The sequence below is a fragment of the Petaurus breviceps genome, unplaced genomic scaffold, assembly GCF_028583685.1.
Source record: "Petaurus breviceps papuanus isolate PSGF00001 unplaced genomic scaffold, PetGlider_PUasm1.0 98, whole genome shotgun sequence".
Lineage (NCBI taxonomy): Eukaryota > Metazoa > Chordata > Mammalia > Diprotodontia > Petauridae > Petaurus > Petaurus breviceps.
The window spans coordinates 39,418,370-39,435,712 of record NW_027187460.1 but is presented as its reverse complement, the minus strand read 5'-3'; the positions used below and the strand labels follow the sequence as shown (position 1 = coordinate 39,435,712).

At 33.5% G+C, this 17,343-nt stretch overlaps 1 protein-coding gene and 1 long non-coding RNA gene across 2 annotated transcripts in view; both read right to left on the bottom strand.

The window, feature by feature from the left end:
- The window catches only part of EIF3H (eukaryotic translation initiation factor 3 subunit H), a 115,228-nt gene that overhangs the window by 19,597 nt on the left and 78,288 nt on the right, over positions 1-17,343 (bottom strand). Inside the window, exon 3 of the mRNA XM_069081187.1 lies at positions 1,411-1,578. Within this exon, the coding sequence (XP_068937288.1) occupies positions 1,411-1,578 (168 nt within the window). The remainder of the gene's footprint in view (positions 1-1,410; positions 1,579-17,343) is intronic.
- LOC138156100 (uncharacterized) overlaps positions 16,874-17,343 on the bottom strand; it is a 647-nt gene continuing 177 nt past the window's right edge. Inside the window, exon 2 of the long non-coding RNA XR_011167064.1 lies at positions 16,874-17,330. This is a non-coding gene — a long non-coding RNA (uncharacterized lncRNA). The remainder of the gene's footprint in view (positions 17,331-17,343) is intronic.

The following is a 17,343-nucleotide window of genomic DNA, read 5'->3' as shown; positions in this document are numbered from 1 at the left end:
TTTTTGCAAAGTAGATATGCAAAAATGAGAAATTAATCTAATCATGATTTAGAATACACACATGTCAATATAACAAGTATCAGTAAGCCAAATATGGGATAACTAAAAATTACAACGCATAAAATGGAACAAAATATCTTTCTTGTAGAAAAACTAAAAACCTAATATCCTTTGAATTTACAGCTTTCTGAAATGTCATCTTTTCAAGATTTATTTTCATTATAAAGAAAAAGTTAGAAGGAAATCAACTTATATATGAAAATTATGGTGAACAGTCCTTTAAAAAATAATTTGAATCTAAATTTACATGTGCTACTAGGTAGCTTTTGTACATTTTTCAACTCGGTAAAGTCTCTACACTGCTTAGATGAAGGTGATTTCAGAACACAGATCACAGAGATTAAGAGTGTTGTCTTGACACTGTCTCTTTACATTGGGGGAAAGTAATTTTGTTAAAAGTAACTGTTTAAAAACTCCTACAATAAGGAAGCTTAACACTTGGAGCATGATAACGGCTCGGGCAAGCCAATATTAGACTAAAACCTGTGTTAACATTCATGTTGTCTGAAACTTAACACAGTGAAACTTTTAGCAATAGGTGATAAAATGAAAACCAAAATAGACTGAAACAAGTGGAAAATTCATCAAGGTCTGATGATGCAATGTTTCCAGCCAATATAAGTACACTTTAACAACTTGTTCTTTACTGTAATCCAATTGTTAACATACTGAAACAATTTTGAGGCAGCTCATAAGATTGATCGTATTCATTAGTATTTTTTCTGACAGATACTCAGGACGTTACATTTACTTCTCAGCTGGAAACTATATGCAAGTCTGCCAGATATGGCAAACTGTGAGTGTTTGGGGAGGGGGAGGCTATAAAGCTGTTAAATTGCCTACGGTTCTGATACAGCACAGAACATCTGGTCTGGAGAGCTTGAGGAAACACCATTAAATAGGCAGAAAAGAAAAAAATCTTTGTGCTAAGAAACAGTCCAGGTTTTGTACACTCCTGTCAGAGGTATTAAAAAAAAAAATCTTGGCAAGCTGTGTTATGATTGGTCAGTCACGTACAGAGCCAGACACTCTAGCAATCGGGGTTTGTTAGACATCTGGTCTAGTTCCACTAGCCCCTTCAACAAGGGAGGGGAGATGGAGGAATAAAAATGAAGCAGCTACTCCAGCATTCCAAAACATACACATCAGGGCTCTGATAGCAAGAAAAATAAACAGAAAGAAGGAAACCCTGTCTAGACTTAGCTGCTGCTGAGGCTGCTGCAGACACAGGGTTGGTATTTACTTGAGAGGGCCTGCCAGGCTACTCTTATAGACAAAAAAGACAGAATGCAAAAATAGTAGTAATAATATTAATGGAGAAAAGAATAATAAAGAAAAACTGCTACGAACCATAAATGAGAACTACAGACTCTTCAATTGCATGTTGGTAACTGAATTGAGAATCCAGGAGAGCACGGGTGACAAAAGAGCCATAGTATGTAGACTGGTACCAACCAACATGAAGATGATCAATATTTACATGACGAAGACTGCGCATCATTTCCATCTGATATTGGACTAAGTAAAAAAGACACATTGTTAAATTTTAAAACATCTAGAAAAGCAACCACATTACACAAAACATCTGGAAGAAATTTAAAATATTCAAAACAGCACTGTCCATTTTCAAATCTTTTTTTAAAATCAACTCTTTTGACAAAAAAAATATAACTGAATACCTTTGAATTTCTTATTACTCAATTGAGAATCTATTTTCTTTAAAAAAAATGTAATGTCAGATCATGATTAGGAAACAGTTTTAAAATACTATGTATAATACTAATAGTTACATGATTATTAGATCAGTTAACTTGATTCTCAATAATTTGATGCAAATACTTCAATTATTTATGTATACAAGTAACTTCTCTTCAAAGGGGCTAAGTTTCATTTAAGGCTATAAATGAGTTCTACCTGCTTTTTCACCCACTATCTACTGTAGAACAGAAAAGTTGAAACCATAAGAGGCAGCAATGTATACTATGCTGATTGAAGCAGATTAAAAAATAACAGAATTCCTTTTTGTCTTCATCTGGTGCCCCCTACTGTATATACTGATTTTTAAAAATCCTTCATACTCTTTATTGTGTGCTCCTCAGTGTAGCAAGTTATAAAGAATAAAACAAAAATACGAACTGATCTGAATACATTAACTAAGAAAATTTTATACAGATAATTTTAAGTCTTTAAAGGGTTGAACACATTATATAATCATTGTCTACTTAACCAAGAATCAATAGTTTCAAGAACTGGAAAACTGATTAGTTCAAAACAGCTATCTATATTCTTTAAATTCACTAAGAAAAAGAATCTTAAGGTTGTAAAATAATTATTTTTATTAAGTTATGAATGTACCAAGCCTAAATTTTGACAATGTTTACTTCTTCAACTGAGACCCAAGGATTTACTTAGGAAGTTTTACCTTTGGACTGGAGACTCTGGTTCTGGAGAGGATAAAAAGAAGTCGAAGAATGCCCTAAATGACATGAAAAACCTCTCTCTGGAGTGGACAGTTCTTATTTTTTTTAAACACTTCCCCATTAGACAATTAGGTTAAACATCTGCTTGTTGATATTTCCCAGTCAATTCACTGAACTACTTGAGTATAAATTTAAAAAAAAAATTCTATCAGAGATTTTAGAGGCTTTCTGACCCAGTAGGTTATGACAAAGATATCAGATTTCTCATTTCTAGGTTCACTTCACATGAAGAAATTATCTACTACAGTGTTTAGCAAAGAGATAGAGATTTGCCTAACCCAAGTTCAAATATTCCTACCTCTGAATATGGATATTTTTTCTTAAGGATTAACATATAACTATGCCCTTTGAACAAAAGACTCCATTAACTGGTCTTATATCCTATGGAAGCTATCAAAAGAATAGTCTCCATATATTCCAAAATGTTTATATCAGCATTTTTTGTGAAAGAATTAGAAACAAAGTAGATGCGCATTGATTGGGGAATGGCTAAACATACAGTGGCACATGAATGTTATAGAATATTAGTGTGCTTTAAAAACTGACAGATATAATAAATGCAGAGAAAATTATCTACATGAACTGATGCAAAGTAAAGTATGCAGAGCCAAGAAAACACTATTCAGAATAACTACAACAATGCAAACAGAAAGAACCACACACCAAAAAAATCAAAAGTGAATGTAACAAAATCATAACAATCAAATATGATTCAAATGAAGAGACAAGAAAAGACATCCCCAACCCTACCCCCCTTTGCTGAAGGTGGGAAGTCCACAGTTGTTAAACCTACGGATTTTTGTTTTTCAATCTTATCAATAAGTTGTACTGGTTTTTTTCCTCTTAAAAATACTATTTGTTATATGGGATGGCTATCTGGGTGGAAGAGGGGAAAATATGCTGCATATAACTATAAAGTATAAGAAACAGAAGATATCAATAAAAACTTATTTCAAAATAATACATCAGTTAATGTTTTATATTCACTTATTTGAAGTCTTGCTTTGTGCTATATTTCACACAAATAAATCTAGGCAAACAACAGTGTCTATAATCACATTGATATAACTTTACTAACATAACAAAGGTTTGTCTTTTTGAGGAAGAAGAAATCTTCGAATGGCTTGGTAATTCAATGATCCTAGACAGTTCAATTAATGGCAGGGATAATGTACTTTAGTAAATATGATGAAATTAGAAACAGTTTCAGAAAGATTAAATAAAAATTATAGAACCAGTGACAATTGAAAACAAGGGTTAAAAAAAGATATATGGGAAATTTTTTGAATAAACAAACTTCCTCAGTACTCCTAATTAACCCATTCATATACAAACCTCATAATTACAATATAAGCAGAGTTTTGTTTAGCACTGCTTTGATGGTCTAACTACAAATCATTCTCTTCTAAAATGTTAGGAGCTAGAAGAGACAAATTAAAGCTGCGTCTCTACTAAGAAATGTTTTGGTTTGTACCTGAAAATGTTCAACTTCAGGGCTTTATATGGGAACTCTCCACCTAACTGTCTATAATTTAGTTTTAGGAGTTGGCCAAAACCGAGAACTTAAGAGATTTACTTGTTCAACTATGATCACAAAACCAATGAATAATGTTATTGGCTGGATTTGAACCCAGGTCTTCCAGCCAGCACATCTAACACAATATTTAGATATGTAGAATTAAAATACATTTAAATATGTAATTTTAAAATATATAAACAATAAAATAATATATTATACATAAATAATATATAATAAAATAATATAAATAAAATATATTTAAATATGTAGAATTTAAAATTAGTTCATAAATTTCAAAATAATCTATGATTACAACACACACAATTTACAAAGCACTTTTCTCACCCTGAGAATTAAGAAGTACATTTTCTCTTGTCTATTTAGACAAAGAAATTGTGGCCCAAGAGTGAAATGACTGTAATTGCTCTTTTTTTTTTTTTTTTTAAAGCAATCGGGGTTCTCAAGGTTACACGGCCAGTTATTTCTGGGTGTGGTGCTGAGCACCTGAGCCCGGGATTCGATCTCCAGGTCGTCCCAACACTGGAGCCGGTGCTCTTACTCGCTGAGCCACCAATTGCTCTTATGTAACTGTAGCCCACTGTTTTATACAACATGTTTTCATTATGTTCACTTAGATGAGGAAACTGAGGCTTAGAGGGGTGAAAGAATTTGCTCACTGCTAGTAAGAAGCTATATATACCAAGCTGTCTCTAATTCAGCAAACCAGTCCCACGATTAAGTGAAATTATCCTTTTATTTATTGCAATGTTTATTAAGCACCTATGTGCAAAAAGTGATTTTTACTTATATCTAAGCCCCTCCAATACTAAAGAGCAAATTAAGGTAGAAATAGAGGCAGAGAAATACTCTAATACGATACTTTTCAACATTACCTACTTTTCTTGTTTCCTAGTTGGGAGTTATTTCTGCTTCAACCACCTGCTCCCACCTCAATACCACTACACTGCCCTAGCATACACATTTTTGTCAAATTAACCTAACCATACTTGGTTATAATCTCCATAAAATTCTATAGCCAAAATGCTGTATATAAATGCAAATACTTAAAGGCTAAAATGAAGCTGCCAATTGTCTTGGTAAATGCATTTTGAAGACCTAAGTACACTGGAGTCTTCCCATGAATCAAAGGGCATACTATACCACAAAAGGGTTAAACATTTGGTGTCCTGTATAAGCTTTAAATAATAATGCTTATCATCTCTCTGCTATTAAGAGTCCAAAAGAGAGTTGCTGACCCATTCCACACAATCCCTACCACCAAACAATAATTCTTCTAAACAGTCTATTCTCAATGGACCTCCCCCTGGGAAGCAAAAGGTCTGAAAAAAATGATTTTTGAAAGGTAAAAATAATTTTTACACATAGTGACCCATGGTGACAGATACTATGATATGGTGTGACATAATGAAGCTCCAATGTAAATGTGCTTTCAAAAGTTCCTTGAATTTAACAGAGAAGGATCTTTAAATTCACTATAAATATCAGGCTAAAAATATGAGTCACATCTTTAGATGGAAACATCAGATACCTTTTTCAATGCTTGTAAGGAGCTCTTTTTGCCCAACCCTCTCCTTCAGAAATTTAATATGCTGAAAAAAGTATGCTGGATTTTGAGAATTAGGGCCTGAGTTCAAATACACTTAAAAGCTGTGAAGCCTTGGGCAAATGGCTTAACTTTAATCTCTCTCACCTTCAGTTTCCTCTAAAATGAGACTGAACTAGAGGGAACCTCTCAAGATCCTTCCAAGTGCTATTTTCAGAGAATATCTCAAGACAGGTTTGTGGTAGAACCTTCCAAATTCCAAATTCTCCCTTACTCCCCCCAAAAAACAATAGGAAAATACTATTTTCACAAAGTAGCATTTTTGCAATGAGAGCAATCGGCAGATGTCTTCTGGATCACTACAGAACTGAGAGCAGGTCTTGGCTCTTTCCTACTGATAGCTTCTACCTCTGTTTTACCATATATTCAGGGAAACCACATTTCAAAGTAACTGGGGCAATAAATAGTGCTGCCCCCTTTTTCTGAGATGGTGGTGATTATGTGACAGTATCAGCAGAGTCAGCTTTAACTGTTCTAAACTCCTACAACTTAAGTTGAAAGGCATATTCAGAAAAAGTTGTGGCCATCTATTTTCAAATGTCTACTTGGTATTGACCTTGGAGAATAAATGGGCAACTACACCCAAAAAGTTATTAAAATAGGCATATTCTTTGATTCTACTAGGAGAGTTGGATAATGAAGGCATTCTTGATCCTAAAGGTCTACAGAGCCATTGTATGTCCGTGAAACCTGGACAATCTATGAGTGCCAGGCCAAAAAACTGGACCACTTCCACTTGAATTGTCTTTGAAGGATTCTGAAGATTACTGAGCAAGATAACATACAGAAACTGAGGTCCTCTCTTGAAGTGAACTGCCAAACATTCAAACTACTACACAGAGTACAACGCTGACGGGTTGGCCACACAGACCTAATGCCAAATGCATACTCAGCTAAGACTATTTCACAGAGAACTCATAACAAGGCAAGTTCACACATGGTGATCAGAAAAAGTGGTACAGGGATACTCGCAAGGTCTCTCTGAAAAACTTCCGCATCAAAGAAGTCACTGTACTCCCTGAGTAAAGCAGAATAGCAGTTGTACAAAGGAAACACAAACTGCACAAATTCAGAGACATCTACATCTCAAATGTTCTAACAGACTACTTGTGCCAGGTTTGTGGTAGAACCTTCCAAATTCATATTGGACTGATCAGTCACAGTCAATCACACTGTGTGTACCATTGGTTCTCTTCAAAAATGGATCAACTACAACAACTATTAGTAGCCCTATACCTCAAAGAGATCAAAAGAGGAGGAAAAAGATAAAAATATTTACAGTTAAGAAATGATGAAGGCTGAATCTAGACTGATCAAGGCAACAACCAACCATGACTCCACACAACATTTAACGTGGAGGTGAGAGATTAATATGTGGAGCCACAGATTCTGAACACTCTCAGTGGAGGAACTTGTTTTCTTTGACTATGATTTGTTATAAGATTAACATCACAGCCACCATTACACCCAAGGGGAGTGGGAGAGGGCAGAGGGAAAAGAACATAGGTAACCAGGTGAGAGAGAAAGAAAACAAATGCTTGTTGACTAAAAAAATAAAATGGTGACTAAAAAATAAAATGGGTAGAAATAAGAGCAAAAGGAAGGCAAACATAAACAAAAAAGAAAGAAATTTTCATGGAAAGTATACAAACTTTTTTAAATTAATCTGTACCAATGACTGGTCCCTGGAAGTTCATATAAGAGGTCACAGACAACCTTGCAAATGTATCTTAGTACTATGAACAAGGTTCTTGCATCTCACAATAATGTCCTCTTACCTAACACAATGTCTATTAGCAATTTTCACCATTCATATTCACATCTCAATGATAAAAATTACTGAACTGATAAGATTATTTAGAAATGGAAAGAAAGAACTATTAGGCTAAAGACAAATTACAAAAAAATCTTTTCCAGAAAACTGTGGCTTCAAATTTATTATATTTATTAGGTGTCATAAAGCCAAATTATTAGTGTTCAAGAGTAGGAAATGGTCGTGCTAGTGTAAGCTAAAAACTTAAGAATTAAAATCTCTTCATTAAAGGAGAAAACAACGAATTGCAAAAACACACTGGTCACTATCACTGAACCAACTCATATTATAAATACAAGAGTATTTAGAAGCAACTGAGTAAGTGATGAAAAAATTGGAAGGGCTTTAAACGTGAGCTTCAGTTTTAGATCAATCTGCAACCTCTATAATCTTAATTAGCTAACCCTATACTAAGCAAAGGAGTAACTGCTTTATGACGCTAAAAAAAACTTTTCATAGCATGACACCAAGATATTCGCATGCACTTTTTCCAAAGAAACAACTGCAGACATATCCTTTGCCAAAAAGTAAATTAAAAAAAAATTTCTAGTGTTAAAATTAATTTAAATGAACCTGGATTTGTAAAACAAACACTAAGAAAAAAACCTGGCCGCTCAATAATGATTTCTTTCTGAAGGAAAAACACATTTGGGGGAAATTTTCTTCTTTTAGACACAAATTTGAACAATTTTTTAAAATTTAAATTTTGACAAATATCTTAGGTAAATACAGGAGCATTCAATGAAAGTTTACAATTAATCATTTAATAATCACTATAAAAGATACAGAATTAGAAACGTTGAATCAGATAACCTAGTCTTCGCTTGAGTAAAAAGAAACTCAAAGCCTCTTTCCACAAGCAACTTTGTACCATCTACTCCCCTGCTCTGCTCTTTTCATCCTTTTACTACATTCCCATCTAAGAGACATAATTTAAAACAATAAAGAAAAAGTACCTCCCTCCTTTCACTCTATTTCTCTAATACATCTACTTAAGAAAAGCATTTTCTTATTATGTCATAGTTTCGAAGAAACTGCTGCAAACATCAGGCTCAATCTGAGAGAAAAAATAAAAAGGCAATACCCACTAAACTAGGAAAGCACAGTGATAGTGAATCAACATGATATGTATGCCCTCCTGGACTGGTGAAAAGGGCTACCCCAGACTGAGCATCTATGAAATACATGGGAGTCAAAGACAAGTGAGGAAGTTAAGCCATGTTTTATAGGTTACTTCTTTAGGAATTCATCAAAGCACCTCAATCAATATTAAGAATTCAGTATTTGTATAAGCTAAGGGATAGTCATTTAAAATTTGTAAATGAATGGATGAATTAAATCTATGCATACTGATTTAAAAAATGAATCAACCGTATTCAGAAAAGAAACGTATAATAAATATACTGACAAATTTGGTTCCTCTATGAATTTTATTTAAAAGTTTTTACTAAACTGAATTTACTAAGTGCATACTATGTACCAGGCACTGTGCTAAACCCTATTCAAATAACTCATTTGATCCTCACAGCAATTCTGTGAGGTGGGTACTATTATTACCTTCATTTTATAGTTGAGGAAACTGAGGCAAACAGAGCCCAGCTAAGTGTCTGAGGCCACATGTGAGGCCTCAGGTCTTCCTGAGTCCAGGACCAGTCTTCTAGTCATTATATCACCTAACTGACTCTAGGTGATATGAAACGAAATACTAGTAAAAATCAGTAAGTTATCAGTAACAATTAAATGAAAAGCAATACATTTTGACCACCCATCTAAAAGAAATGCTTCAAAACTCTTAACAAAATTTGAACAGTTCAAGAACTTGATACTGTTCAACTACAACTGTAGTTTCCTATGGGACAAATTTTTATGCAATCAATAACAACCCTATTAAGATACCAAGATACAGAGTTTTAAATGATGAAATTATGCATCAATAAATATTTATTAAATACAAGGTAAAGTGCTAGGCATGAGAAATAATAGACAAAGCATTTCCTGGTTTGGAGGAGCTTTTATTCCAGTAATAATATATAGAACAATTTTAAGAATCCTGGGTTAATAAAGTTCAAATGTTTCCCCAAAAGAGAACAACTTGTGTTATGGTGATATTTTTAACAGGACTACACTCCTGCTGAATATTGATTGGGTTTAAAGATGACTGTCAAAGTCAGCAGGGAGATGAATAGTTCTCGTTAGGGGATACTGACTCAGTCAGAACATTCAGGTGGCCTCCCGGGGAAGAGGGAGGATTGAGGGAGGAAGGTAGGGAAAAAATGTTCTCTAAAATCTACCACCAAATTCAACAGATTTGGTGAACACCTAAGTATATACAAGTTTCAGGCCTCTGTTCTGGCATCAGTGTTAACAAGTAGCACTTCCTAAAGAATGCTTCCAGCCCTCTTTTATAACAGTACCATGTGACAACCAGCATGAAGGCCCTGGTCCTTCATTTAGCTGGACAAAACTTTCACTGTGCTATTCTTCTAATAGGATGTTTGCCAAACCACACATACATTGCAGACAATGTTGGAGGCAAGTAGAATTTAGAAGAAGCAGATTCAGGCAAACATCTTTTGCATTTGAAAATAAGTTAAAATGGGTTCTCTGTATACTCAGAACTACGATGTGTACAGATTATTTAAAACGTCTGCATTCTGTCCACCAGTATGCATCAAATATTCATTAATTCACCCCAAATAAATAAATACATCTGTTATTAATGCCACCCATATGATTGCCTAAGAAATTTATTAAGCGTTCACTGTTTCTCATTAAAATATCCCACACAAATTCTCATGTACCTAGGTAATTAGTCATTCCATTCAACAAGCATCATAAATACAATCTTTCTGCTGTAATATTAGTGGACCTACAAAACATTTTTAGAAAAAGAACTTTATTTTGTTCCTGGATAATTCTCCTTTAAAGTGTTAATGAGTTCTGACAAATAATCCACTTGCCAAGTAGCAAGCAATATGGACAGCGAGTTATGTTTCACTTATATTTTGCAGGACAAGAGGAAGGGATTTTGTATCTCAAATTCCATTTTAAAAAGTTCTGAAAAAATACCAGAAGTGAAAGAGTTTTTTGTAGTTGTTTCCAAGTTGGACCCTTCTCAAGACATAAATATTATGTGTTATGTAAATATTGCAAGAGATTCATACTGAGCTTTTTCAAAGCAAATAACTCAAGATATCCCTGCAAATCTATTTCATTTTAGCTACTGGTGTTAAAGCTACAAATTTACTGCTGTCAATTATGAAAGTATATGAGTAGGTAGAAGGATGAAATGAAAAATTTACTTTAAGTTGGTCATTAAAAATGTCATTTGAGATCTGTTCCTTCACTCAATTTCAGTGCTGAAATTCCACCTAGGTAACACAGGAAATAAGGAGTCTACTTACCATGGAGAGCTCTCATTTATAGAAAACCAAGCTAACTATGTTTCAGGTAAAATGGACCATTTTGATTACACATAATTCATGTTTTTGCACAAATAAAACCAATGTCGCTAAAATGAGAAGTAAAACTGGGGAGGAGGGAGAGAACCAAGGGGGGAATTTTTGCAGCAAATTTTGTTGATAAAAAGTCTCATTTATAAGATACAAAAGAAACTAATTAAAATTTAAAAGAATAAAATCTATTCCCTAATAGATGACGAATCAATGGCTATGAACAGATAGCTTTTGAAGGAAAAAATCCAAACTATCAAAAATGATATAAAAATAAAGGAGGAAAAAAGTGAATGGAGAAATCAGCAAAAACAACAAATACACTGAAAAAGTCTGAAAACATGTAGTATACCACATACCTGGATGCCTACCTCCAAAAAGGAGTAGAGTAGGAGTGGGGCCTTCTCATTGATTTTTCTATGGGGGCATGACTTTTATATACTTCTGCAACATTCATTTTTTTTGTTTTTTATTTAATCTTTCCATTTGAATTGCTGCAATCTACATTATTCACTCTGCATCAGATCATGTAAATCTTTTTATGTATCTCTGTATTCAATATATTTATCATTACTTACAGCACAAGAATATTCCATTACATTCTTGTACCACAATTTGTTTACCCCTTCCCCAAATGATGGGCATATACTTTAGTCACTATATTCACATACTTCAATCCACATGACTGATAGGTATTATAGCTTTAGCTCCTTACTACCACAAAGACCAGTGCTATAAACATTTTGGTGAACAAGGATGTTTTTTTCCTTACTAATGATTTTCATTTTAAATATAATCTTAGTAAAGGAATCTTTGGGTCAAAGCATATAGACATTTTGATTATTATATATACATAAGTCTAAATTTCTTTCCAAAATGGGTATACTGATTTACAATGCCAGCAAAAATGAACTAGTGTACCTATATTTTTTACTGTCCCTCCAGCACTGATTATGCAGTCATCAGTTTGCTGGACTATTCTGGTTTGCATTTCTCTTACTGCAGTTATTTGGAACATTCTTTCTTTTTATTTTTAATAGCCTGCAGTTATTCTTTTGAGAATTCTGTTCATATCTTTTGACCACTTATCTATTGTGGAAATGCTTTTGGCCTTTATCTGTTTTCTATATATCTTGGCTACCACTACAGTTTTCTTAATTGTTAAATCTGGTTTTCTTGTGTTCAATCCTTATCCTAATTCATTTGATACTGTCAACCATGTTCTCTTCATGGAAAATTCTCTCCTTTTTTTAGGTTTCATGAAACTGTCTTTCCAGGCTCACCTGACTACTCTTTCTCAGTTTCCTCTGCCGGCTGACTGTCCGTTTCAATGCTCTTAGCTGTGGCTATTTTCTAGGATTCTGTCCTGGGTTCTCTCTATTCTCCCCTCTATATTCTCACTCAATAATCTCATCAAATTCCCGGGGTTTGACTATCATCTTTATTCAGCTGACTCAAGTATACAAGGTATCCCAAAAGCCTTACCAGTTTTAAGCTATTAAAGCTTAATAATTTTGGGGAACCTTGAGATAACCAATTCTAGTATCTCCCTTAACCTTCTGCCATGCATCCGCAATTGGACATTTCAAACTAGATGTCCCTGAAACAAACTCAATATGTCTGTAAAAAGTCACTGTCCCTTCTAAATCACAGGTTTTAAACTTTTTTTTTAACATATGGATGGATTCCTTTTGTAATCTGGTGAAATCTTTCTCAGGATAATTTTTTTTAATTAATTGAAGGAAATGTAAAATTTCAGCTAAACCTTAAAGTAAATAATAGTATTTTCCCTCCTATCCGCATTCATGGACCTTTAGATACCTAGTTAGACCCCCTGTTCTATGTTGTTATAGTATAAGAAGATTTTAAAAAGTGGAAGGAAGCTGTTATACACATATACACACATACTTATATGTATGTATGTGTATAAGTATGCATGTATGTATGTAAAAACGTCAAATCACTAATAATTACAGAAATGAAAAATAGAACAACTCTCTACACCTATCAGAGGAAAAGAGAAGTCAAGCACACTTTTATGAGGACTTGTACAGTCATACTGGAAAGCAATTTGGAAACATTCTCAAAAGTTGCTAACCTGCACATACCTTTTAAAAATCTAGCATTATACTACTGGATTCTTCCAGTCCAAAAAGAAAGGCAAAAGACTCATATTTACAAAAATATTTACAGTGGCTCTTCTCAGAGTAAGAAAAAAAACCTTAAAATTTGTTTAAGAAGCCCCAAAAGGTAGATACCACATTAAACAAATTATGAAATGGAATATTACTGTCTAACAAGAAATGATGAAATGGATAATTTCAAAGGAAACTGAGAAGACCTCTATGAAGTGACAAAGAGTAAAACAAGAACTAAAGACACGATTTATTTAAAAAATGAAAATGAAAAAAAGGCAATTTTGATGCCTTATCAATGTCCTTCCTGAATTGAAAGAATACAATACAACAGAAAAGGTCTGGTATGGGCAAAGTACACGAGGATTTATTCTTCCCTTCAAAAGCAGCTCCCAAGACTCCATTAGTTTTTTTGGCTGTTACATTAAACAGCTGATATTAAGCTTTCAGGCCACTAGAACACCCAGATCTTTTTCAAACCGCAGGCATGCCCCTTCCCTCATCTTTTACTAATGAGGTTTGATTTTTTTTTAACGTAAATGTAAGAAATGGTATTTCAACTATGAATTTTATATTCTTAGATTCAGTCCAATGCTCCATTGAGTTCCCTTTGTATCCCCACTCTCATCCAATGTGTCAGCTATTTTTCCCAAGTTTAGCATTCTCTACAAATTTGATGAGTACATCATTTGTGCCTTTAGTCAAGGCATTTGCTCAAATGTTAACAACACAGGATCAATAAGGCATATAAGGTATTGTACTGTAGTTTCTGTCACAATGAAATTGAACCACTAACAATTATTCTTTCAGTATGACTATTCAAAGAGTTTTGAATCCATTCCTATCTCTCCATCTTCTATACAAGTATGAGATATTTTATCAAGACCTTTGTTCAAACAAGTTCAGTAATACCTTTCAAAAAAGGAAAACAAAAAAAAAGTTAACCTGGAATGATCTGTTTTTGATGAACCCATTCTACCTCTTTGAAATCCATGTTTTCCTTTCAAGATGTTCAATAGTTATCTATTTAATGGTCTCATCTAAAATTTTCTCAGGAATGGAAGTAAAATACACTGGCCTCTCATTTACTGATTGAACATCCAGATCATACTTGCCCTTCTCCAATCTTATGCTACCTCCACTGCTACCTGTGCTTTTTCAAATATCATTAGTAATGGAACAGCAATACTACCTAGAAGCTTTCACTACCATGTGAACTAGGTCCTATTGTTACCCCCATTTTACAGCTGAGGAAACTAAGGATAAGAAAGGTTAAATGACTTTCACAGGGTCACATATATTTAATAAGACTTTGAGGTAGAATTCAATTCTGGGTCTTTTTAATTCTAAGTCAAGCGCTCAAAATACTAGAAAACCATAAATAGAACAGGAAATCTGAAAAAGAGAGGTGACTGTGAAAATGGAACATATAAGGAGATATATCTACAGTAAGAAATTCATCTAAGATGAAAAAGATGTGTTGTCCATTTTAAAAAGTCTATCAATTGAAGGATAAAGTAAATGAATGTTTCCAATCTCTACTCTACCATGACTAAGTGAGATGTACTTTTATTAAAACTTTCATTAATGAAAAAGATTTTGAAATTAAGAGGTGAAATAAACAATAATACAGCAAAAATCAATAATACAACAAAGTATACTGATGATTTTGAAAATATTTTTTACAAATCAAATGCAGTGTAACTTAGAGAAATAACTAAACAGCTGAATTTAATAGGTTCTGAAGGTAATACTACTATTCACTACATGAATGAAAAAGTGTAAGATACTTCTTACTTCAAAGAACTTACTAATCAAGGGGACAAGGCTAACCGAATGGTTAATTAAACTTTCGTTTAGCCACTTTGGTTAAGCAGTACTATATAAGACAATGCAAGATTAAGTTCCAAAATGAGCAGCATAAATGATTTAGGACTTCAAAAAAGAAGCTGATGAAGCAGGTTAGCTAATCAAGGTCTTTAAAGTTAGAAAGGATGGGAAGATAGATTGTTCAAGAGGAAAAAGCAGGACAAAGGAAAAACCTACAAGCCATATTGAATAACATGAAGCTCACACTTAAAATCATAACTTAAAAACTGTCTTAAAATTTAAATTTCTAATTACAGAAATTCCAAGTGAAGGGCCTATCTTCTTGAACAATTAAAACAAACTTAAGCATAATTACTTAACAGAAAAATATCATGAATCAGGACAGTTATATTAATATTATTTTTATTTCAATTTCATATACTGAAAGAATATATTTCTATAGCATCTAGTAGCTAAATATTACTAACAAAATTAAAAATTTATAAAGTATAAAATTCTAAAACATCACCAATATGTTACTGAAATTATATACATATAAAATGTCTAAACTGAATTTATCATTGAAGAATTCTCAGATCCTATACCTTAACAAGAGGAAAACATTAGGAATAATGAACTTGTGACAATATGGAATTTTCTTTGATGATAATCCTTTTTATTCTCTTAAGCATTGAGTAAGGGCTACAACTCAGAATAAATAAATTCCTCATTGCATAACTCTGATCTATAATTGGATTCATGAAATTAAGAGTTAATACTAAGCACAATCTATCACATCCTTACAGACCATCCCTTCCAATTCCACATACAGAGTGGAACGAGAAAGGTAAACGGATTGAGTGCTTCTAAGTTAGTAATGGAGATTTTTAATTTTTCTAATATATGCCCATATATATGTTCTGCATTTTAAGAAGTGATTTAATAATCATATATATTTTAAGTTTTTCAGGATGATACAAAAACCAAAACAGATGGCACTACTCATGTGCTCTTCAACTATTCCATTAAGATTATTATCAGCCCTTCTAAGCTCCTCTCTCTCTCTCTCTCTCTCTCTCTCTCTCTCTCTCTCTCTCACTCACACACACACACACACACACACACACACACACACACACACACACACACAGAGTAAAACTGAGACAGTTTAAGACCCAAAAAGTTCATTTGGAGAACAGAAGGTAGATAACTTGCTACTTTCTGAAAGCAGCACTAAGGCTGCTTGCCACTTGAATGGAAAACACATGCAAAAAGAATTATCTTCAGAAACAAATGGAGCCAAATGAGGAATATTTTTAAGGCTGAAGGACTTTCATGTTGCTTTAAATTTAACTTCACTTACCCAAAAAATTACTTCTATAATTTTTGTTGTTTAAAAGACATTAATTAATATATAATGATTAACTGTTGTAGTGTAATTATTCCTTTCTTATGCATATGGCATTGACATTAAGAAGGCACTAGTATGCACGACACTACACAAAGGTGTTTGAAGTCACAAGAAAAGAATAAAGAAATCTGTTAATCAATTAGGAAGATCAACCCTTCTACATATCTCCAACAGAACTAACCTACATAGGTGGCAATGGTGAAAACAAAGCACAGTTTAAGGAAGGGAAGACTTGATTTTAGTGTTATCATCTCCCACATATACCTTCAGAAAGCACTGAAACTTAAAGATGACACTTTTGCAAACAGCCAAAATAAGAATTTGTTTTGTCTGACTACACATATTTGTTACAATGGTTTTCTTCTTTTTCTTTCCCCAATAAGGGAAAAGAAAGGAGATAAGGAGCATGGAAGGGAGGGAGGGTCACTGAATTTTCCTTAATGGAAAGGGAGGGAAGGCTTGAAGAATATATAGATAAGCACAGCATGTTAAAAAAGTTACATGTGAAGAGTTTTTAAAATAATTTAAAGAAAAAGGATACTATACATAAGATTCATCACTTCATACCAATTCTTTTTTTCTTGTACTCTGTATATGGAAATGCTCATTCCATTTGGTGTTTCAAGTTCAGAATAAAAAAAATTTTTAAGTGTGAAATTCTGTCAAAATTGTCACTTAACAAAAGCAATACCCATGAATTAATGAAGACATCCCATTCATTTAGTGAACAGTTTAATGTGTGTTTATTAAATGACAAAACCTTGGGCAGTGAAGCAGTAAAATGGATAGCATACCAGGCCTTAAGTCTGGAAGATTATCTTCCGGAGTTCAAATATGGCCTCTGCCACTTACTAGCTGTATGACCACAGCAAGTCACTTCGCCATATTTGCTTCAGTTCTTTTTCTATAAAACAAGCTGGAGAAGGAAAAGACAAAACCACTTCAGTATCTTTGCCAAGAAAACCCTACATGAGGGGTGACCAGGTGGCACAGTGAGTAAGAGCACCAGCCCCAGAGTTGGGATGACCTGGGATCAAATC